Source organism: Alexandromys fortis, unplaced genomic scaffold (genome assembly GCF_014885135.2).
Source record: "Alexandromys fortis isolate MF-2015 unplaced genomic scaffold, M_Fortis_MF-2015_v1.1 scaffold_80, whole genome shotgun sequence".
Lineage (NCBI taxonomy): Eukaryota > Metazoa > Chordata > Mammalia > Rodentia > Cricetidae > Alexandromys > Alexandromys fortis.
The window spans coordinates 8,641,972-8,664,847 of NW_026068174.1; the positions used below are offsets into that span (position 1 = coordinate 8,641,972).

The 22,876-nt window shown below is 46.1% G+C and overlaps 1 protein-coding gene across 9 annotated transcripts in view; it reads left to right on the forward strand.

Moving 5' to 3' along the window:
* Rap1gap2 (RAP1 GTPase activating protein 2) overlaps positions 1–22,876 on the forward strand; it is a 188,462-nt gene that overhangs the window by 131,348 nt on the left and 34,238 nt on the right. For 8 of the 9 annotated variants that reach the window (XM_050128778.1, XM_050128777.1, XM_050128782.1 and 5 more), the window contains 7 exons: positions 2,737–2,781; positions 3,637–3,669; positions 4,019–4,231; positions 5,370–5,473; positions 15,150–15,228; positions 15,959–16,012; positions 18,390–18,473. In XM_050128778.1, the coding sequence (XP_049984735.1) occupies positions 2,737–2,781; positions 3,637–3,669; positions 4,019–4,231; positions 5,370–5,473; positions 15,150–15,228; positions 15,959–16,012; positions 18,390–18,473 (612 nt within the window). The remainder of the gene's footprint in view (positions 1–2,736; positions 2,782–3,636; positions 3,670–4,018; positions 4,232–5,369; positions 5,474–15,149; positions 15,229–15,958; positions 16,013–18,389; positions 18,474–22,876) is intronic. The other variant, XM_050128776.1, reaches the window with a different exon arrangement.

Below are 22,876 nucleotides of genomic sequence, written 5' to 3' on the forward strand. Positions count from 1 at the left end.
AAGAGCTGTTCTGTTGTCCACATTGGTGTCAGCTGAGCTCTGGGCTCAGTTGCCAGGATTGTGATGCAGTGGTTGACCATGGTATACATATGTCAAGCGCTTCTCTGGGATGGTAGATCGAAGAGGCTGTTTTCTTCTCATGAGGTTTTCAGAACTGTGTATCTCACTGCTCTCCTGCCTCCATGTCACAGGGGAGAGCTGAAATGAAAAGATGCTCGTTTCTACTCTAGAGGAGGACGATCTGCTTTATATTCTTCTTTTAAAAATATTTTTATCTCAGGAGGAAGGTTTGAAATAAGGGATTGGAAGCCCTGGGAGGAGGGGCAGAGAAACGGTCCAGCCTGGTCCTGTAGTACAGAACAGAGGGCGCGGAAGGGAAGGATGTGTTGAGGGAGAGTAATTGTTAGTAGTTGTACCATTACCATGGGCTGAACTCTCCTCTGCACCCAGTAGTTTGTGGACTGCAAACTCATTTTCTCCTCATTTAGGGGAACTCATAATCTAGATGCGGAAAAGCTATGCCCTGCCGGGTAGCAGGAGACAGGGTATCATTAAGTGTTCAGCAGCAAAGCAAAGCTGGGGAATCTCCCTGCCTAGCTAGTGAGATTGCCGATCACTGGGAGGGGCTGGTGGTTCACTTGCCTTCTTTGTGGTTACTCTCTCAGCCCACCCACCTCACCTGCAGCTGAAGTCCCTGCCTCCTCCCACAGAACCCAGCCCTAGGGACTCTTGAATTGTTCTGTTTGGAGAGGCTGCTGGGTTGGGCTTCCCAGCTATACTGGGAGCCTCTCTAGGGCAGGGGGCTTGTTTTCAGACACTTGGTTATCTCAGAGACAGTGATGCCCAGCATGGCTTGCCAGCTGCACCTCAGCAGAGTTGGTGGGAAGCAGAGTTGTGATGTGTAAGACTTACCCATGGTGCACTGGACACTGGTCCTAGTGGACTCAGTTTCCAGCAACTGGGAGCGGCAGCCAGGGAGTGTGGCAGTGTGGATGGAGTCCATGCCAGGCATGGGCCTCGTCTCTTTTCATCTTACCGTTGTGTAAACTGAGTCTTAAAAACCACATATGTGATTGGGCCACTTTGGTAGTTCTGAAACACTGAAACTAAGATCCAAGACCCCCCAATTCCAACCCAAGCCTAGGCACTTGAAGGAGGGTTTAGGGCACATGCTTTGGAGTCTCCCAGCCCAGATTCCGGTCTGAACCTGATGTCCTGTAGCTGAGTGCCCTTGATGAAGTTATTGCCCTCTCTGAACTTCCGTTTCTTCTTGGGGGCAGGGAGAAGGGAGCATAAGGATAGTAGCCACTGGAGAGGGTAATGCTTGGGGAGGAAGGGCCCAGCTGTGGATGGGACTTCCTGGTAGGGGAGGAAGTGGAGTGGCAGCGGGGCTGGGAGAGGTTTGCACTCCTGCCCTGGGGACTGTTCCCAGACAGGGATGACTAACACAGGACAAACAAAACAGACTCCTGGCATAACTTCCCCACCCACCCAGGGTGCCATCCCGGACAGGGTCTGTGGGGCCACCCAGGCAGTTTTCTGTGGGTGTGTGAGAAGCACCTGTCAGTGGGAGGGGCCTTCCCACACCCTCCTGAACAATGCTGGGGCATGACTCAGGCCAGCAGTCCAGAGAAACAGCATTAATGTCCACCTAGGGAGGAGGAGACCTGCTGTCCAGGGAGCCGGGCGTGTGATTGTGTACCCAACTTCAGACACAGTTCCTAGCACTCACTGACTTAGTGCCCTTTGGCACACATCCATCCCTCAGTCTCCTCACTGAGGAAAAGGTGTTTTGCCTTCGAAAGAAGCCACAGTGGTGCTCCCTTGGAGGGTCAGAGCCTTGCTAAGGTTATGACGAGGCAGCTACTTCTGACTCCCTAGGGGGACTGCATCTCCCAGATGCCCTCTGGCTCATCCTCTCCGCTGATGCGCTCCGCCTTGGGAAAGCCTTCCCTCTTGCACAGTCCAGCTAAGTCAGAACCCGACTAAGGCCGCTGGACAAGGGGCTGCTCCTGGAAGTGAATTTCCAGCAACTGCAGGCAAAGCCCTTTAATCCAACCTTGGTCCTTGGATCTGGAAGACGTAGATGGGGGCTCGAGGTCTAATCCTCATTCCACAAATATAGTTAGGAAGACTCACTGGGTTACAGATAGAAAGCACCTGGTAGAATGAAGACCCAAAGGACCATACGTCCTGCCTGTTGTCCAAACACCCTTCCTCCAGGAAAAAGGTGGAGCTAGAAGGCAGGAGGACCAATGTGCTGGCTCAGACACCTGCAGGTGTGGGTGCTCACCATTCCCACCCACAGCCCTACGGCCTTCAGGAAGGTATTTGAGCACAAAGATGTTCACACTACCCCACCTACACTAATTCTACCCACACGCCTTACTGTACACCGTCAGTGTTTGAAATCCATAACCCATTACCCCCTTTAACCTGCACCGCGGAGTGGAAGGCACTGCCTTCGTTCCCACTTTATCGGTGAGAGCAGGAGTCACGCAGAGGGAATCTGTGACTTGTTCCAGGTCACCAGGCTAGGAAGTGTCGGTGTTGGGATTTGAACGCAGATGATCTGGCTCAGGTCTTAACTGGCCAGTCCACAATATCATCTGGGGTTGGTGTTGGGACTGACAAATGCCAAGTGTAGGAGGTGAGAGGCTCCAGTGCCTACCAGAGGCTCCTAACCATGCACAATGACCTCTGCTTACGCGGATCTTCTCTTCCTTGTTTCCACAGGGGATCAAGCTTGAAGAGCAGAGGCCAGGACCCCAGAAGAACAAGGTGGGATAGGCAGTTGAGGCTGAGTGGCCAGGTGGAGCCAGGGATGGGCCAGTGTGGGAAGAGGGCAGGCTGACCAGAGAACGTGTTGAGCTCACTTGGTGTACCCATCAGTTTTTCACCACGAGCCTGTTAAAAACTACACCCCATTAGACTCATGGCTGGTGGGTGGTAGAGGGACCCTGGCTCAGTGTCTTAAGGCTGCTTCCAAGCAGCCTAGGTGGAGACTCTCAAATGAGACCCAAGGATTGGAGGCCTAGATTGACCCTCTTCTCGTTCTCTCTGTGCACCTACACAGTGCTGAGGGTTGTTGTACTCTGGACTCTGATGGGCCACCATATATGAGCTTCAGGTTCTGTTTCTAAGGCCCAGTCACTTGAAAGAGATGGGGGAGGAACAGGGAGAGAGTAGGATTCTTTTTTTTTTTTCATTTTTAATCCTAGTTGGCCAAGAATGATCAATCTCTTGATCCTCCTGCCTCAACCTCCAGAGGGCTGGGATTGCAGGCGTGTGCCAGCTTGTCCAGCTACCCAGCTCTCTTTCTGTCTCAGGCCCCTAGGATGACAAGTTAGTGGCATTGGGGGTGATCAGGGCATCCCTTTTGTGTGCTATGTCTTTGGTTGACTGGGTTTGCATTCAGGTCTATTGATCTGGAGGTGAGTTCAATCGCATGTGATGCCGAGTCCTTGGGGTTGCCTCTAGAAGGCTGACTTTGATTCCTTGAAGCCCCGGAACATCCTACTAGGCCCCCCCAACACATCTCTTCTCTAGACCTGGGTGAGGAACATGGAAACAGTAGTTAGAGTGTTATGACCACTTGTGGAACCTAATGGCAGTGTCCTGTGCTTTGTCTTGCAGGATGACTATATCCCGTACCCCAGCATTGAAGAGGTAGGAGGTCCAGACTGCACTGCAGCCTACTCTGGATTTCTTCCTGAGGAGATCATGACCCTTCCCATCCCCACATGGGAGAGAATCTTGAGCCTAAGACTTTAGGGCCCAACACCCCTTCTTATCTGCATCTGTGACCAAAGCTTTTCTGAGGTTTAACTTGGGGATTCTAGTATAGTCCTTGTGAAACCCAGGGTCCCAGTGAATCTAGAGATGCCATGGGACATTATATGACTGCTCTTGGCTTCAGATACAAGGCCTTCCTCTTTGGAACAGTGCAGAGGAGGTGGAGTTCCTCTTCACTACAGTCCAGAGTAGGTTTCAGGGCAAGAACTTCCTTTGTCCCCAGGTTGTGGAGAAGGGCGGCCCATATCCTCTGATCATCCTGCCCCAGTTTGGAGGCTACTGGATTGAGGACCCAGAGAATGTGGGTACTCCAACGTCACTGGGCAGCAGTGTTTATGAGGAGGAGGAAGAGGACAGCCTGAGCCCCAACACGTTCGGCTACAAGCTTGAGTGCAGGGGTGAAGCCAGGGCCTACCGCAGGCACTTCCTGGGCAAGGTGAGTTTAGGGACCCCCCAGAGTGGACCCTGCCCTGGGGAGGGTGGCATGGATCTGTTCCAGGGATCCTCTGTCTTCTTTGCCTCTTGTCTTTCTTTGCTCTGAACTACTCGCTGCCCAGCTCTGTCTTACTGAGAGTCTTAAGAGTGATGTAGAGTCCCTGTGAAAGGTCCTTTTGGGGACCACGTCCAGCAAGTGTTTTGTGAGGTGATGAAATGAGCAGTGTTGGGGGTTCAGGAGGTTGGGATAGAGTTGTAACTGCTTGAGTTATACTGTTCAAGTTTAAGTGCTCAAAAAAGTTGTCCTCCCTGCTTGGATGGCTCTGTTTACATTTGCACAGTGCTTGTCTCTTAGGCTCTCTCAGGATGGTCCCCTGAGAGCTGAGATTGGATGTTGTCCCCTGAGAATGATTCTTTAACAATGGCAAAGTTACATTTCCTCAAATGCATTCTTGTCTTGATACGTTCCCCAAAGTCCCAAGGGAAGCCCTGGAAGTCCCTAGCCTAAGATGGCTTTGTAGTCTCACCCAAAAGAAACTGTCCAAGCCTCACTAAATCTCAGGGGGCATTGTTTAAGTGCAACTTCCGTGGGCTCATTGTTACCTGGGTGGGCCCGGGAGGTGGCCTCCCGGAAGCCAGGGAGAGCCCCACCTTGTGAAGAGAGACTGGCATTCTGCTTGGGCTCCTCCTAGCCTTCCTTCATGGTTTGGATTGATTAGGGCTGCCTTCTGAGTGAGAAAGGGAACTTAGCATCAGGTGGTGAAGGACCTGAAGGTGGAGTCCAGTCAGTTGTGGAGTTGAGCCTGGCTCTGTCAGGCGCTGGTTGAGTGATTGGAATGGGGAGGGTGACATCATCTCCTACACAGAGCTGTGGTCAGGATTAGAGAGGATAATGGGTACTAAGGCTGTGGGATGGTGCTTGGCACATCCTGAGGACGTGGTGGTTGACACCTATTGGTATCATCCTTGTCATCACCATGACCACCACCATCATTATTGTCACCATCATCTTGTCACCATCACCGATGCTGGAGCAGTAGCATCCTTCTCTTCCTCCTTCTTGTGGGGCTTCTCCCGCCTGGTGAAGGAGATGATATAGGGGCCATGCCTGGAGGCTCACACCTGATTTCTGTTTCTAGGATCATCTGAACTTTTACTGTACTGGCAGCAGCCTGGGGAACTTGATCCTGTCCATCAAATGCGAGGAAGCTGAGGGCATTGAGTACCTTCGGATCATCCTCAGGTGGGGCTGCTACACTGGCAGAGACCACGCCTCTCCCAGGCAGAGCTGGCATTAAGGAAAATGGGGGGAGGGCGGAAATACCAGACTGACCAGTCTGGTCTGGTTGTACAGGAGGGGCAGAGCTGCTAGAATCCTGGGGTTGTATATGATGTTGCCAAGCAATGTGACCATGTGTTACTGCCAGCTGTCTGAGCCTCAAGGTCACCTAGGCCAAAACTTCTGGAACTTTCCTGTCTTTCTTAGGAGGGACAGTGACTCTGAGGAGATGGACGATGAAGGAGGAATGGCACAGTGTGGCTCATCATGGTGGGACACAGCCCCATGTTCCTGGGAGAGAGCTGGCCAGATTGCTACACCTGATAGCCACCTAGTTAGGAAAGGTTGTGTCTGCTGGGGTTTTTGAGTTGGAGTGATGTCCCCAGCAGGAACACTGACATCAGATCCTTCTCTCTGAATTGTGATCCCCTCAAGCAGGGAAACTAGAACTGGTTTCTGTTTGGTTCAACCAACATGGTTTGCTAAGTATCCTTGAACCAGAAACTCTGATGGGTGCTGGGGACAATCGTGACTGAGACTTGGTCCGTGTTTCCCAGAGGCTTACCGTCTCACAAGAAAGAAACAGAATTTTAATAAATGCCACGGATGTTGTTCTAGTCATTTGCATAGGATGCTACAGGAACCCGAATGTTTATCTCTGTACCTGGTGGGAGTCAGATGTGGTGAAGTCAGGGAGAACTACGCTGAGTGTAATTAGACACAGTTGAAGGTATTTGGAGATAGGAATAACGACTTAATTTTCTGTGTGCATGTTGTGTATGGTTTGCAAGTATGTGTGCATATCTGTACATGGAGCCAGTTGAGTATCTTCCTGTATTTCTTGACAGCTTAGTTTTGGAGACAGGTTTCACTGAATCTGGAACTCACCAGTTCATCACATGCGAGTCATAGGGATCCTCCTGCCTCTGCCTCCTCAGCACCAGGGTTACAGGCACACACCATCATGCTTGCCTTTGTATGTGGGCGCCGGGAATCAAGGTCAAGTCTATAGTGCTTGAGTAGCAAATACTTTAAAGACTGAGCCATCTTCCCGGTCCCAGGAGTAACATTTTTTAATCTGCCCTAATTTAAGCTTTCAGTATGGGAGCACGGAATGGCATATATAGCCATGCTTTGGGAGCAGGTGTTTGAGAAAGGTGCCAGCACGTGCCCAGATTTGGTTTGCATCTAGGTGATGCTGGGGAACAAGCGTCAGTAGCTGTACGTGTGGGGCCTGAGCTTTGCCAGCTGAGTGGGGACTTGGTTTACTTCTTGTTTGGAAGGGAAGCCATTGATTGCAAGTGTTTTTCTGGGTAGACGTTGTATTTGCGAGGCACGGCAGAATCAGTTGAACAATACAGTCTCCCGAGTGGTTGGTTCCTGGGTCCCTGTCTCTAAGTAGCATCTTCACTTTGATGAGCCTCTGCTGGAAACAAATCTTTCTGTCTTAATAAAATCCAGACCAAGATTACATTCGGTGTCTGTGAGCTGACAGCTGATCATAAGGTCCTTTCAATTTTTCTTTCTTTGCTGCTGACATTTTTGGAAGCAGGGACTGTAGCCCAGGCTGGCCTGGAGCTCACTGTGTAGTCAATATTAGCTTCCAACTCATGATCTACCTGCCTCAACCTCCTGAGTGTTGAGATTTAAGGTGCAGGACACCCTGCCTGGCTCTCCAAAGCTCTGTTTTCTCGTATAATGTCTCTTATATCTCAGCTGAAATGTTTACCATGGGCAAAAGCTAGGGATAGGTGGCAGGAACACAGCACATGATTGACACACACACACACACAAACTTATATGATAAACACACACATGTATACACACATATATGTATATATACACACACACATGTATGTATACACACAAATGTAATTTTTAAATAAGTTGTAACCTATTGGACAGTTAGGACCAAAAGGTAGGTGACATTGAGTTGAAACTTGATTCTTTTTCTTTAGAAAGCAATGGAATGGAGATGCAGAGTTAGTTGGGCCTGGTGTGACTCATGACTATAATTGAAACACTTCATACACCAAGAGTTTGAGGCTAGTCTGGGCTACATAGTGAGTCCCGATAGAAGATTCTGGAAGAATCTGGTGCTCTTTAGGGATGAATAGCCGGATATCTTTCTCCATAAAATTATTTTTGTTCTAAGCCTACAGCATATGAAACCAGTTCCCCCAGGAAGCGAGGAAACACAAACGTGGCTCTCCCACAGAAAGCCAGTGGGTAGGTCAGCAATGAGAAGCTGTACACCAGCCAGGAAACTGGACAGTCACAGCGTGGACCTGGACTAATTGCCAGAGCAGTTGGAAACTAGGCAGGAAAAATTGGCTCCGTGGCTTAGCAGCTTCACTGGACACAAAGAAGGACTTAAGCAGGAATGAAATTCTCTTGTTGGCAGTGACTGCCATCCCAGTGTTAGACCTCTGGGTTATTTGATTTGGTGCCCCAAATTTATAGTAACCAGCTCTCTAGCTTAAAACACAAGATGAGCTTGCCAACATTCTTGGTGTGTCGTGGGAATGTCCCCCGGTTGCAGGCATCGCTTCTTGTGTTTAAAGACCACCATATGTATTTGCTGTGAACTCTGTTCACAAGGCTTGTTTATTTTTATATCAGATTGTAGCTTGACATTTCTATTTTAAAAGTCTTATAAAAGGTTCTGACAGCAGGTATATTGAACAGCTTCTGAACCAGGAATTAAGTCTAAATGGGTTTCAAAACACAAACACTCTGCTGGATACATCCACTTAAAATTTGACAATAAAACTAGAAATTCATAACAAAGTAATGTTTTTGATAATTCACTTAACCATTTAGAAACAACCACAATAATTTTCTAAGTAATTTTTATGCCAGAGAGGAAGTTAAAGCCACGAAGTCATGAGATGTCTATAAATAATGACATTTAGGGGCTGAGCTAGCTTGGCGCTCAAGAACACCGGCTGTTTTTCTGGGGGACTCAGGTTCAGCTCTCAGCACCCACATGGTGGCTTAAAATTGTTTGTAACTCCAGTTGCAGAGTTCCCCAAATCCCCTTCTGGCCTCTATGGAAACCAGGCATGCTCATGGTACATAGACAGACATACATGCAAGCCAAACACGTTTAAAAAATTAATGCCATTTGTAATAAGTGTGATGTAAGTTGTAGTGAACGCCCTCATTAGAAGGAAATCCATTGCTTTACTCAACCGATTGCTGAATAAAAATGATGTTTGCAAGTTGCTATTGCTATTAGTGACCTCTCAGTGTTTCCACTCCCTGATGCATGAAGAAATTATGAAATAATTGAGTATGTTTGTACCCTAGGGAGTCTGGGCCCCACATATGATAGCTTCTTGCTAATGACAGCTGGCTTCATCATTATCAGCACTGCTGTCTAAAGAGAGCAAGAGGAAAGGATGGACAAAGATTAATGTGGGAAAATAATTAGAATGAGGAGAACTTACGATTTGGTTATCAAACGAATCTTCTACCAGGGAAAACAAAGGAATATAGATGGCTGTCTAGTCAAATAGAGAGACGAAGAGCCAGGCATGGTAGTGCTTACTTGTTATCCTGACATTTGGGAGGCAGAGTCAGGAAAACCAGGAGGTCAAGGTTATTCTTGTCTATAGAGTGAATGGGAGACCAGCCTGGGTTACATGAGACTGTATCTCACTCCCCATATAGAGAAAATACACAATGTACAGATAAAAATATTCAAAATATTTCAATATAGATAATATGTGAAAAATATATAGGCTGATACAAGGAAACAAAATAGGCATAAAAGATACTTTGGGCTAGAGAAATGGCTCTGTGGTTAAGAGCACCGGCTGCTCTTCCGGAAGATTTGGGCTTTTCAGCACCCATGTGGCAGCTTGCAACCAGCTGTTACTCCAGCCTCATGGGATCCAGTGCCCTCTTCAGGCTCCTTAGGCACTGCACACACATAGTGCACATACATACATGCAGGCAAATCCCAGACACATACAATAAAAAAAAAAACCTTCAAAATGGCGCATAGTTACAGATACGGAGATTAAATAGTAAGGGATGTTGTATATAACATAAACCATTCAACTGAAGATGCCCTTAGAAAAGATGCCCTTCCAGGGAAGAGTGTGTTATCAAGTTTACCTCGAGATGGGAGTTAAAACCCAAGTGCAGCAGCAACTGTGGAATAAATTAGAAAAGTTCTCCAAGAACTCTCTCTCCAAATGTTTCTGGCTCTAGAAGATCTTACAGGTAGATATTTTAAACTCTAAGGGAACAGATTTATGTTACTTAAACTGTTCAAGAAAGTAGAAAAATATGGAAGCCTTCTCAGTTAACTTGTTAATGCTTGGAAGATCTTTAGTAAAAAACAGGCAAATGAAATGCCAATTCATAAAAAAGAAAATGAAAACAATAGTGTACAATATTTACAGATACAGAAGAATGCTTTAAGCAAGGAATCAGCCGGAGAAACTCAGATACACATAGAACATGAAGCATCCTTAAGAAAGTGAAGAAGGAATTATTTAGCAATGTAAAGAATAGTTATTGTGAGAAAGACATTACTCATCAGTGTTTGTTTAATTGGTACCCCAAATGTGCCGGAGTGCTGGGATTAGCCCCATGGCCTGCACGCTAGGCAAGTCCTCTACCATTGAACTTCACCTTCAGCACCTGCTCTCAATACTCCTGCCCTCTCCGCCCTATTTATCTCCTTCCTATGGGCATGGATCCTTACAGACTGTTCAGGGTGCTGCAAAGCTAGCTACTGATACTGGACGGGTGTATGATCAAAAGATTATTCTAGAGAAGTAGTTTTTGAAGTTTGGGTTTTTTTTTCCCAAATCTCCAGAGTAATGGGGGGGTGGGTACAGAAGGGAGTATCTCATGATCAGGTGTGTAGAATAAATTGCCTGGACAGAATGAAGAACGCAGCTTGGAGCGAAGGCAAAGCCACAGCAGGAAGTGGGTCAGGAGGCTGCCGAGCTGAGCCAGGGCAGTACAGGTGATGAACCAGGCCAACCGACTGTATAGTGTGAATGGCTCCCCCAGGCTGTATGGACCGGCAGCCATGATGGAAGCTAAACCAACGTGGCTTGTACTGAGAATAGAGAAAAGTGGGTGGAAAGTTCCAAACACATGGGAAAAAGTGACATTAAGAGACAGCCAAAATGTCAACAAATGGGAGAGGGAGTCGCTGCTGATGAAATGCAAATAATGGCTTGCTTTAGAATGACTTAAACACGGTCATTAAAAGCTTAGAGAAAGATGAAGAATGAAGAGCATCTCTCAAGGGTCATACATTGCCGTTCAGAGAATCGAATCAGGAGCAGGTGGGGATATAAAGAGAGCAATTAGAATTATCAGAATGAAAAATAGTTGTTGACGTAAACTTAACACACGGGATACAATCTAGACTTTTCAAAGAGCGATCTGGGAGATGGTCCCAAGGAATCCATTCAGAACACAGGGCAGATAAGAGATTAAGTGTAAGAAGAAGAAGATAAGGTGTGTGGACAGCAGCCTGGGAGGCCTCTGAGCAGCAAAGAGGCTCACTAGTGAACAGTTCCCCGGGAGTAAGAGCTGGGAGCCGGTGAGAGCTGGAGAAAGCTCGCAGACATACTGTGGCTTCTGATTTCAGAGCCAAAACACTGGTAGACATGTTTAAACGAAGGAGCAGAAATCGAAGCTTAAATTAAGGTAATGCTAGTTGAGGTTAAAGGCAGTTTTTGAGGTGGTGACAGCTCGGCGGGGAGCAGATTTCCCTCCGGTCAGAGCGAACAAGAAGAACTACTTTAACCTACAGTTCTGTACCCAGAGAAGCTGTCACTAAAGATAAAATTAAACTGTTTCCAGAACGTTAGAAACAGAGAGAGTGGCGTGCCTCTCAAGGTATCCCTGGAAGACTTACTGGAGGATGCACTTTAGCCAGAAGAGAAGAGAATCACAAAAGGGTCGCCACTAGAAAAGTAACAAGAAATAGGTAAATCGTCTTGACAAGTTTAAATGCTGATGGGGTATTATTCTTGGCAAGTTTCAAAAGAAGGTTGCAGTTATATTTATTTTTAACAAAAATAGCATGGCTGACAGAAGGGCAGAAGTCAGTGGGTGAAGAACGTAACAGAGTTCCAGAGGTTTCTAGGAAAATTGTAAACATGTGTACCGCGAGATGCAGGATATGGAGGGATAAACAGAATAAAGAATTATGAACAAATTAAACAAACAAAAACTCAAACACCCAGGACTTCATTCAGTGGAATGCTGGAGAGGAGGGAAAGAAAATAACAGAAAATAGAAATTGACAGGCTCGGAGTGATTACAATAAATATACAATGTGGTTACAATAAATATAATAGACTAAGCTAGCTGTTAAAATATTAGGAAACCAGATTTGATTAAGAATGTAACTTCAATTTGTTATAGGAGACATTATTAAGAAAAAAAAAACACAGGGCCGGGTGGTGGTGGTGCATGCCTTTAATCCCAGCACTCAGGAGGCAGAGGCAGGTGGAGCTCTGTGAGTTTAAAGTCAGCCTGGTCTATAGAGCGAGTTCCAGGACAGGCTCCAAAGCTACACAGAGAAACCCTGTCTCGAAGAACAAAAAAACAAAAAAGAAAGAAAGAAAAAAAAAGAAAATAACACGGCATGGAAAGGTTTAGAACAAGGGAAGGGATAAAGACGCAGGAGGGATATAATGACTAAGAAAGCCAGCATAGTAGTATGCAAACAAGACCGTGTAGAAGCTCAATGGAAAAGCAGAGACATAAAGGAACACGCCATTGTCTCCCGGGAGTGTTTCTTCCCCGTGTTTTCCACTGTGTGGATGGAACACTGCTCTACAGCGCCCCTGGTTCTCGTCCCTGTTTATTGTATCTGTGTTCTGGAGCACGAACTTATGTTTAGCTATGTCCCTTCTCCCCTTTCCTCGTGGAGTATTCCGTAGCGCGGTCCCCACAGGAGGGTTCTTGCCCGTGCCTCACAGTCCCTGAGCTGTAGGTAGTTTCTGAAGTTTGTCTAGATTTGTTTCATGGGTCACACGGAAATGTGTGTTCTCACCTGGTCTTTGTCAGTAACAAAGGAATGAATCCAGCTCCTTGCTGCCTTTCTCTTCTTTGTTGCTTTGTTTTGAATTTCTTCAAGATAGAGTAGACAGAGATGCCGTTTGATGGGTTCCCACATAGGCCTTAGCCTACTTCTCAGTGAAGAGGACTGGAGGCTGGAGAGATGGCTTAGCACTTAAGAGGACCCAGGTTTGATTCCCAGCACCCACATAGCAGCTCATAGCCATCTGTTACTTGAGTTTAAGGGGTTCTGACACTCTCTTCTGGACTCTGTGGGCACCAGGCATGCATGTGGTACACAGACATGCAGACACAACGAATATCCACACAAGCAAAAATAAATATTAGAAAAAAAGGTCCAGAGGACAGACCACTGAGGACCACCGGTCATGGACGAGTGCTGGTAAGGTGGTCTTGGGTTTAGGAAGCGTGAACTGGCACTGTGAATGCAGCTTTCTGAGCTTTGCCTTTGCCTGGCATGTGCAAAACCATGGGCTCAGTCTCCTGCAAGGAAACAAACAGCAACAACAACAACAACAAAAAAAACCTCAAAGCAAGAACTGACAAAGTTTTAGGGAGGAGTAGACAAAACCCTCAGTTTAGTGGGAGAGTCTCAGAAAACAATGGCTATAATAGAAGATAATTGTGAGGCCTATAAAGTATTTGAACAGTACAGTAAACAGATTCAATCTTGTATCTTTGCTCTCAACAAAAGAAAAAGAAATATATCCTGGATTGCGAAAAGGAGAAGAGAAAGGTCCGTGTATTATTAGGAAGTTTAAAATAATGCCATATAAGTTATGCTCCATGAATATGACAATTAATTTATCAACCAACAATAAAATACTTGAGGGGAAAATAATCTTGTATTTGGAAAGCATTTTTCCCAAGGCCCCTTTAAATAACCCGTGGGCAGAAAAGGAAACCACAAAAGAGCTGACAAAATATTTAGAACAAGATGGCAATAAAAACACTACCTATCGGAGTGTGTGGGATGCGGTTAAAGTGGCGCTCACACACAGATGCAGAGCTGCAGATGTGTCTGTGAAAGGAAGACAGGCCAAACGAGTAAACGTGCAGGTTGATAAGCCAGGGAAGAGAAGGAAGGATGAGGACAGGCATGCGACGTGGGAGCGTACATGGACAAGGTGAAAAGCCTACGGCAGGGAAGCCTCAGCTAGGTACAGAGTGTGGGAAGGATGCACGTGGGTGATGGGGTGAAGGTGGCTGAGTTGGGAGAGCCTGGGTCTAGCCTCAGCGCTGCTGGATGAAGCAGAAAACTGGCCTATGAACCGGCCACAGTTACTGCTATGCTGGAGGACGCAGCTGCTCTAATAACGAAGCCTTAATCCCAGCACTCGGGAGGCAGAGGCAGGCAGATCTCTGTGAGTTAGAGACCAGCCTGGTCTACAAGAGCTAGTTCCAGGACAGGCTCCAAAACCACAGAGAAATCCTGTCTTGAGAAACCAAAAAAAAAAAACAAAAAACAAAAAACAAAACAACAACAACAACAACAAAAAACCAAAAAAACAAACAAAAACCCCCAAAAACAAAAAAACAATAACAGCAACATCATAGCAATGAATGCCGTGGGTACTTGGGTAGAAAAACTTAAATTATGGAAAATGACTCATAGAAAACTTACATGTTTACCACTAAAGAACGGTAAGGGGGCCTCTTATAAAGGATAGCGGGGCCAGAGATGTCATACATACACTACAGCAAACCTTTAGTGAACCATGTATCACACGCATCATTTCAGAAGACAGGAAATAGGCTGTGTGATTTTGCTTGGTTGGAATAATACCTTATTATGGAAACTTGGCAAGGGAGGTGCATGAAGGAAAAAAGAGGCCAGCGTTGTTTTGGAGCATAGATGTGGTGATCTAAATAAACAACAGCCAATTAAACTCAGCAGAATATTAAAAAAATCATATATCACAAAAACTCAGCGTTTCACCCATGGAACGAAACAACCCACGAGGTTAACGGATTAAAAATCCTATGATGATCTAAGCAGACACGGAAAGTGTTCCGTGAAATTCAGCGCTTTGATAATGTGCTAAATGAATCAGGGAACAGGCTAAATTTAGAGTCTTATGTTGACTCCCTTTCCCAAGCAGATTCCATCCCACTTATATTTTGAGTAAATCCCGATTTTCAAATATTAGATTATCTTTCATAAAGGTTCATTTGCATATCAAAATGTAAATATATCCAGAAGCTGGGCCCAGTTATCTGGGAGAATAAAAAACCAAACAAAAAAAGAAAAAAACAAAAAACAAAAACCAAAAACCAAAAACCAAACAGAATCTACAAACCAAAAAATAATCGTAACCCTGAAAGAAGCGACGTAATTGCATTAGCCAGTTTTTCAGGTGTGATCTATAGGTATCTACCACCCCTGGGGAACACGGGAAGGAGCCCGTTTTCTCACCTTTAGTGTGGTGTCCCTATCCCTAAGGCTGGCTGGGAAGGCAGATCTGTTTCCAGGGAGATGGAAGTGAACCGAGGACCCTGCCTGGTGTGACCGCAGCCACTTTATCCCCTGACTGTCTTTCATGGGTGCCCTCATAGTGCCCTTATCTGTGCCCAGGTCCAAACTGAAGACAGTGCACGAGCGGATCCCCTTGGCTGGATTGAGCAAGTTGCCCAGCGTCCCTCAGATCGCCAAGGTAAAACATGAACATTAAGGGAAGGTGAAGTTTTCTGTCCGCCCAGGGCTGGCTCTGGGGTGGGGTTGCAGGCTCTGCTCTTTGCCTCGATGGAGGGAGGTGGCTTAGCAGCTGCCTCTGTCTTCCTCCCTCCCTCCAGCTCATCCTTGCATCTCAAGCTGCTCCACTCAGGAGACAGGAGACGTTGGAAGGCAGGCCTGACCATGGCTAGTGCTTCAGAGGAGGATGGTGGTGGCCTTGGATGCTTTCACTGAGGGGTGGGGGCTGGGCTGAGGGTGATCCAGATCCAGCCCTGACCTGAGGAAGGGGCAGTTGGGGCAGTTGAGTCTCATGTCACTCACTGCATGAGTGATGGGGGTACTTGGGAATGGAATCAGCGCTGTGGAGTCATTGGGCTGAGTGGGACCCTCACTCCCAATACATAGAATATGTTCACTCTGATTGAATACGGGAATGCCAGAAGAATTGTGCCTTTTGTTGGAGTTGGGGAGTGATGGCTTCTTGGTATTGTCTTCTAGTCAGAATGGAAATGTTTCTTAGACTTCATTTTTTTTGCTTCCCTTTAATTTATTACAAAACCCTAGGACCCCAGAGTGTCCTGGGCCCACATTAGTGAACAGCAGAATTTGACCCGCTGTGCCTGGTCCTCCCATGATGCTTTCTGTCTGTGGGCAGAGAAACCTGTTTGTACGTTATAGACATAGTTCTTGACCATGTGTTTCTTTCACAGGCTTTCTGTGATGATGCAGTGGGCCTGAAATTCAATCCTGTCCTGTACCCCAAGGTGAGGACCCTTGTGTGTCTGTGGACTAGTTGTCCACGGCTCTGCAGCTTGGCTTGGGTCTGTACATGTGGGGCTCCATGGAGGAGCTCCTTGCATCATGGAGGGGCCATGTGGGGTTGCTCTGGTGATCTTCTATGTCTTCCTCTTTTCTCACTTAGCCCTCCACAAACTGGTACCCTGGGAACCATTCTCAGTCATACCTGGGCTTCCAACCCACTGAGTAGGTCCCAGGCCTGCTGTGAAGGTTGATGGGGAAGTGTTTCTGCCTCTCCCCAGCTGTACTTCTCTGAGACCAGGGTTGGGGTTGGGCAGATTCTCTTTTCACCAGCCAGTCAGATCCACCCCGACATCATGGAGGTATGGGGTGCAGAACTCAGAAATGCACTAGGAAATAAGAGGCCACACCTTTGCTCCCCGTTGCCCATGTTACTGCAGCTCTGAGGTCCTCTAAGCCTTGCTGGCCTTAGTTAATAAACTGGCAGTTCTCTGATATTGGCTCTCTTACGACCGGCCTGATCTTGACACCAGTTCTAGTACGGGGATGTGCATGGGGAAAAGCAATAATAACAAAACAAACCAACAAATGCAGTCAACAGCAATTACAGCATGGCAGTGCTTAAATCACCCACAGTGGAGAATTGCTTGAAATTGCCCATAGGAAAAGACCCCATGTACTGACTACTGCTTCATAAGCCAGCAGAGGCTCGGGGAGGATGTGGAGACAGAGATGCGCTTCCTCTATGGCTTCTGTTGTGGCCAATGCAGCTGCAGCTGAAGCTTGCGGGGTGAGTTCTGTCCATCCCCCAAGTCTCAGCTCTGACGACCAGGAATCAGGAGATGAAATTTCTGGCAGGGAAGCAAGACCTTCACCCTGCTTCGACATTCGGAACACCCTCAGATGTCCTGAATGGCTACCACTGGGCACAGCCGTAGAAGCATATGTGTGTCTGTGGGGGTGAGCTGGTGGCGCAGTCCTCAGCTGCATAGAGCCCTTCTCTCGGATGCCTCTTTGGAGTTGTTTTATTGTCTGTAGACACCAGCAATGTGTTGCACTCCAGAGAACGTTCTGCATCATTCAGACTGACCTACCTTTGTAATCAAAGCTGAATTAGTGAGGTTTAATAACCAGTAAAACCCCATCAAAAAGGCCTAGCTGAACTCGGGTTTGGCAGTTCTTGCCACAGCCGTATCCATCAAGAGGCTGCAGCGTGCTCATTCACAGGTTTGCCTTGGGAAGCCCGAAGGGCCTGGTGGGAATGGAAGAACAGCTCTACTTCATGCTGTCTGAGGCCGACTGAGGTCCGGCTGAGATGTGGATCTGGATGAGAAGTGTGTGTTTTCACATGTGTAGAGTTACATGTTCCGTGGAAGGTCTCTGTGACCAGCCTTTCCCCTGCAGGGTACCTGTTCTCCCCTTTAACTCACCGAGGCAGCCATGGAGGGCAACTTATGGGGTGGCTAGCAGGGCTCTCACTGGGAGAGCTGGGGAGCACCCCTTTCCTCAGACAGCCTGTTATTGGCCACATATCTCAGCCCAGCCAAGCTGGGTTCTTCCTCTAGCACAGCACATAGCCAATCCCTCCTTTGTGTCGTAGAGGTTTCCCAGAAGCCCTCAGGTAATCTTCTCTTTCTCATAAACTGGTTCAGTTCTGATGTTTCCGGAGGGTTCCATAGGTGATGATGGCAACAGCAGCTGCTCTGTGCTCACCACTGTATTGCCTTGTCTTGTTGAGTCTGTCAAATTCCACATCGGCCTTTGATCGAGGAGGGAGCTGACACATAGCGAGGCTGACTGGTCACTAAGAACTACATGGTTCAAAGCACTGATTCAGAATCAGACTTTATTTCTTAATTAAGTAGTTCACATACCAATTTTGTGAGGCAAAATGGAAGCCTAACTAGAGCCTATGGCCAGGCTTTTTTTTTTTTTCACCTTTGCGCATCTTCCTAGAGTGCGTCCAACTAGTGGGTTGACATCTGGGCAGGAGCAATGACTCAAATTTACATTTCTGAAAAGAATCTGAACTCGAGCAGAGCCTTCCTTGCTGACCATTTGTCAGGGGAAAGGGTTGACTTTATTTTTTTATACTACAAATAAAACCGTGAGGTAGAGTGAATTCCTTATGTCCCAGCTGTGCCTGGCTCATCTGGATGGGATCAGAATGGGAGGTTTGACTACCACTGGGGAAGCCCAGGTTCTGGGAGCCAGAGTGGGCCTTAGAGCAGCTTCCTGGCATGGGCCAGTTCTTTGCTTCTCCTCCTCTGCGTGTGTAGCTGTCTCCTGTCTGGGCCCACTCTCCGACAAAGTGGACTTATCTTTTGTTTTTTTCCCCTGTTGATGTCAATCTTGATTTTCCGCCCTTTCCACATTTTTTAGGCCTCTCAGATGATCGTGTCCTATGATGAGCACGATGTCAACAACACTTTCAAATTTGGTGTCATTTATCAAAAAGCCAGGCAGGTAAGCACCATAGTTCATGTTGGTCACTGTAGTTTTTTGTTTATGGTAAACACCATGGTTTACATTGGTCACCATAGCCTCTAGTTCATGGTAAGCACCTTGATTCACATTGGTCACCATGTTTATGATAAGCACCATGGTTCACATTGGTCACCATAGCCTCTTGTTTATGGTAAGCACCATGGTTCACGTTGGTCATTATAGCCTCTTGTTTATGGTAAGCACTATGGTTCACGTTAGTCACCATAGCCTTGTGTTTATAACTTTCTATTGTTTCTTCACCCCAAGAGCAGGGGTCCTGAGTTAGGCTCTTTTTGTCTTTTTTAAAGATATGCTTTATTTTTTTTAATTATGTGTATGTCTGTGTGTGTGTTGTGTGGGTATGTACACATGTGAATACAGGAGCCCATTGGGTCCAGAAGAGGGAGTTGGATTCCCAGGAACTAGAATCAGATGTGAACCTTTCGATGTGGCTGTGAGGAGCTAAATCCAGATCCTCTGCAAGAACAGCAAGTGCTCTTAATCATGGAGTCATCTCTCCAGCCCCTTCTCTCTCTTTTCAATTAGAACATTTAATGTATTTTTTATTTTAGCCTAGCATGCTAAGCTAATCCTGGCATCGTCATCTCTGTGTCATTATACCTTGTTCTCCTTTGTTTCTGTCTCCTCCTGCTTTTCTCCTGGAATTCATCAGGTTCCTTTTCACCTTCCGGTCCACTTCCTTGTTACACATTCTCCACTATGCACTCTGTTTCCTGTCTCCATTGGAATCTCTTCATCTTTCATGATCAAACACACACACACACCATGCACACATATGAGTACACACATACACATAAATTTTTTGTTTCATTTATTTTTTTGAGTTTTGAGACATGGTTTTACTAGGCAGCCTTGGCTGGCCTGGAACTTACTACATAGACCACACTGACCTTAAATTCAGAGATCTGCTTGACTCTCCTTCCTTGGTGCTGGGATTAAAGCACCATGCCTGGCAAGATACACAAGTTTTTAAGTTCAGGGGCCACACATGCGACATTTGTCTTTCTGAGTCTGGCTTATTTTACTTAACACAATTATTTTCAGTTGTATCCATTTTCCTGAAAATGTCAAAATTTCAGTTTTCTTCATGGTTGCATTGCATAAAATCCCATTGTGTGGTATTTGCCTGTTCATCTTTTGATAGACAACTATGCTGGTTTCATTTCCTGGCTGTTGTAAATACTGTGTTCATAGCTATGGATATGTAAATATCTCTGTGGCTATTAAATGCTCTGAATACAGTTGTCACATTCAAAACATAAATTGGATTGGAGATAGGTGAATGTTCAAAGAAGACAACTTTACAATAAGGTCTGCAAGTCTTATAGAGGGTGGTTTAGTTCTCACACAGTAAAGTCTAATTCTTCCTTGCTCCTTCAGCTTGTATTTATCTGGGGGCTATGAACCAAAGAAAAACACAAACAACAGAGAGGGAATGGGTTAGCCTAGGCTACTCTTCTCCCACCTTTTTCCATTGGGAAATTAGCCTTTTTTCCTCATTCTTTGGGGTGTTGGAGCCCAGTGATGTTATGTTGGTAGGTTGAAATCAGCCTTGTTGGAAATAGTTACACCATGGAAATTAGAAAGAGCAAAACTTGTGTTCCCTTGCTGGGAAAGCAGGTTGTTAAACCTGTTTTCTACAATGAACATTGCTAATGTCCCGAGCAAGATGGTCAGCCAAAGGCACTGGTGTCTCCTCATCCAAGTTCTGTGAGGAAATTCCAAGCTCATTTCTCCTTTGTATCCAGTACCCAGCATGGTGTTGGGGACACACACAGGCACACACACCACACACATGCATACAAACACACTTTATGAATTTATATGTGTGTAAGAGTCTATTGGTATGTGATTAATGAGTGAATACGAAATTTGGCTTTGCTAATTGCAGGTCATTGATGTTCTGTGTTTTTTTTTTTTCATGGCCATCTCTTTCTTGGTTAGTTGATTTCTTTGTTGGTTAGATGGTTTCTTTGTCTGAAGACATTAGACCACAAAAGGCACAGGTCTGCTTCAAAGCACTAATTGGGTGAAGAGTTACAAAGTCCAGCATGGATGCATCTCATAATTCACGGGAGAGGATTTAGGTTGCCAATGGAATGACTTTCACATATTAACGCCTTTATTTCATATATCTTGGCTACTATCACCCCTGTAATTAAAGCTCTTTGCTTGTGAAATTTACCAAAACATACTTTACACGGTGATTATAATTCAATGTTCCAGCAAAGTTGTAATTATTGAATATTAACTATCCACCTCTAAGAAGGAAGGAGCCGTGTTTTATTTATGTACCCAGTGCTGCTGCTGCAGGGGAGAAGCTAGGAAAATTAAAAAAAAAAAGCCAGGCAGATTTTTGCTTTGCAAACCTACAGCTGGGGGACATTTAATACGAACATTTGTTGCATAAATGCTCTAAACTGGTCTTTGGATAAAAATAAGCCTCACCTAACTGTCCTGTTTGTCATGTTCTGTGCTGAGCACTGTGGGTGATAATGATGACTAAGGCCTCCTCCCTGAGCGTATGGTCAAGCTCAAGGGCTGTACAAAAACAAAGACAATGATAATAGCCATGCTGAGTGTGAATCCCGGGAGAGCAGTGCCAGCCCCAGAAGGCACACTAGGCTGTTTCCTATTGGAGATGTAGCTTGCCTGGAAGAAGCTATCTTCCCACACAGCCTGTAGTGACAAGGTCTTCTTGGCTTGCTGAAGATCAGGGTTAGTACACTCTGTAAACTGGAGGGTAGTAGACTCTTTAGACTTCGGAGCCCTGGGGACTGCCACATCCACTCGACTCTGCATGTAGAAGCAGCCTCAGACACACAAGTAAATGAATTGCGCTGGCGGTGTTCCAATAAAACTTTATTTATGAAAACAGGAAATGGGCCAGTCTTGACCACCTGGGCAAGCGTTAGCTGCCTCCTGTTGAACAACAGTGTTCACCTGTTGGTGGGCCTCCCTCAGGATCTGCATCACAGTGTTTGTTCTGCTACGCTATTAACTACTATTTCCCTAAAAATGTTTTAAAACTTAAGTGTATCTATTTATTTTTTTATTTATTTTTGTGGTGCTGGGGATCAAGTCCAGGGCCTTACACATGCTAAGCAAGTGTTTTACCATGGCCCCAGCCTCTTGGGGCTTTTATTTTGAAAGGAAATTATACAACGCTACTTTAACTGGAAAGCCATTCTCACTGTCTCTTGCTATGAAGTGAAGGCAGTTGTGTGTGTGTCTGTTTGTGTGTGTTCATGCGTGCCCGAGAGTGCATGGGTATGTGTGCAAATGTGTATTTGATTTATTTTGTTTTGCTTTTGAGACTGTAGTTCAGGCTGATATTGAACTTGCTATGGAGCCCATTTGGGCTTGGAACTCATTTTTCTTCTGTCACAACCTTCTGCTTGCTGAGATTACCGAGAAATACTATTAAAAAGCAAAATGAAGTTGTTGAGATGAGTTAGATTGTGTCGCCTTGTGAAAGCTTAGAACCTGAGGTCTGATCTTATTTACTGTAAAACAGGCTGGGGGTGTCAAGCCCAGTAGTAGAGCGTTAGTGGGGTGTGAGGAAAGCCCCGAGTTCCACCCCTAGCCGGCATGAGAGAAGCGGGGGCTAGGAGCTGTCTGGTGGAGACTTTGGCCTTGAATAGACTGGCGAATTGGAATGTCTTATGTGTAGCCGCAGGTGTTTGTGGATCCTGCCTCCGTGGGCAGAGCACATGGATTAGGTAGGACTTGTCAGTGATTTAAGTCTGTCACTACTTAGAGAGCTTACTCTTACTTTCAGTTTTGCTTTCTTTAGTAGTTACTAATCTTCTTAGTTTTGCATAGGAGGAAATAGCAGAGAAAGGTCTGATGCTTTTACCCAGTTTCCCTAGAGGTCAGGTCTCAAACTACAGGGCTGTGTCACAAACCAGGATTGCTGACAAAATGGAAATATTACTCCAGTTTCCCCAGTTCACACGGACTTAAAAACACCTGTCTGTCTGTCTGTCTGTCTGTCTGTCCACATGCATTCAGAGGTCAGAGGAGAGCTTTCAGGGGTCAGTTCTTTACACTGTGTGGATCCAGGAACTGAACTCGGGTCGTCAGGGATGACAGCAAGTACCCCTACCTGCTGAGCCTTCTAGGTCCCTCACATGGATTTATTTGTATGGGGTGTGTGCGTGTGAGTCTGTGTATGTGTTGTTCTGTGTTGTTTAATCCATAGTCAAGAAGCAGATTCTCACCATTCGGTTCCCTACATTTTCCTTTTATAGCCCAGCCTCTCTCCCCCTGCCTCTGCCCTTCCTTCTAGTTCCAAACATTGGCAACTGTTTATCTGCTTTCCCATCTTAGTTTCACACTGTGATAGCACCACCCTGATA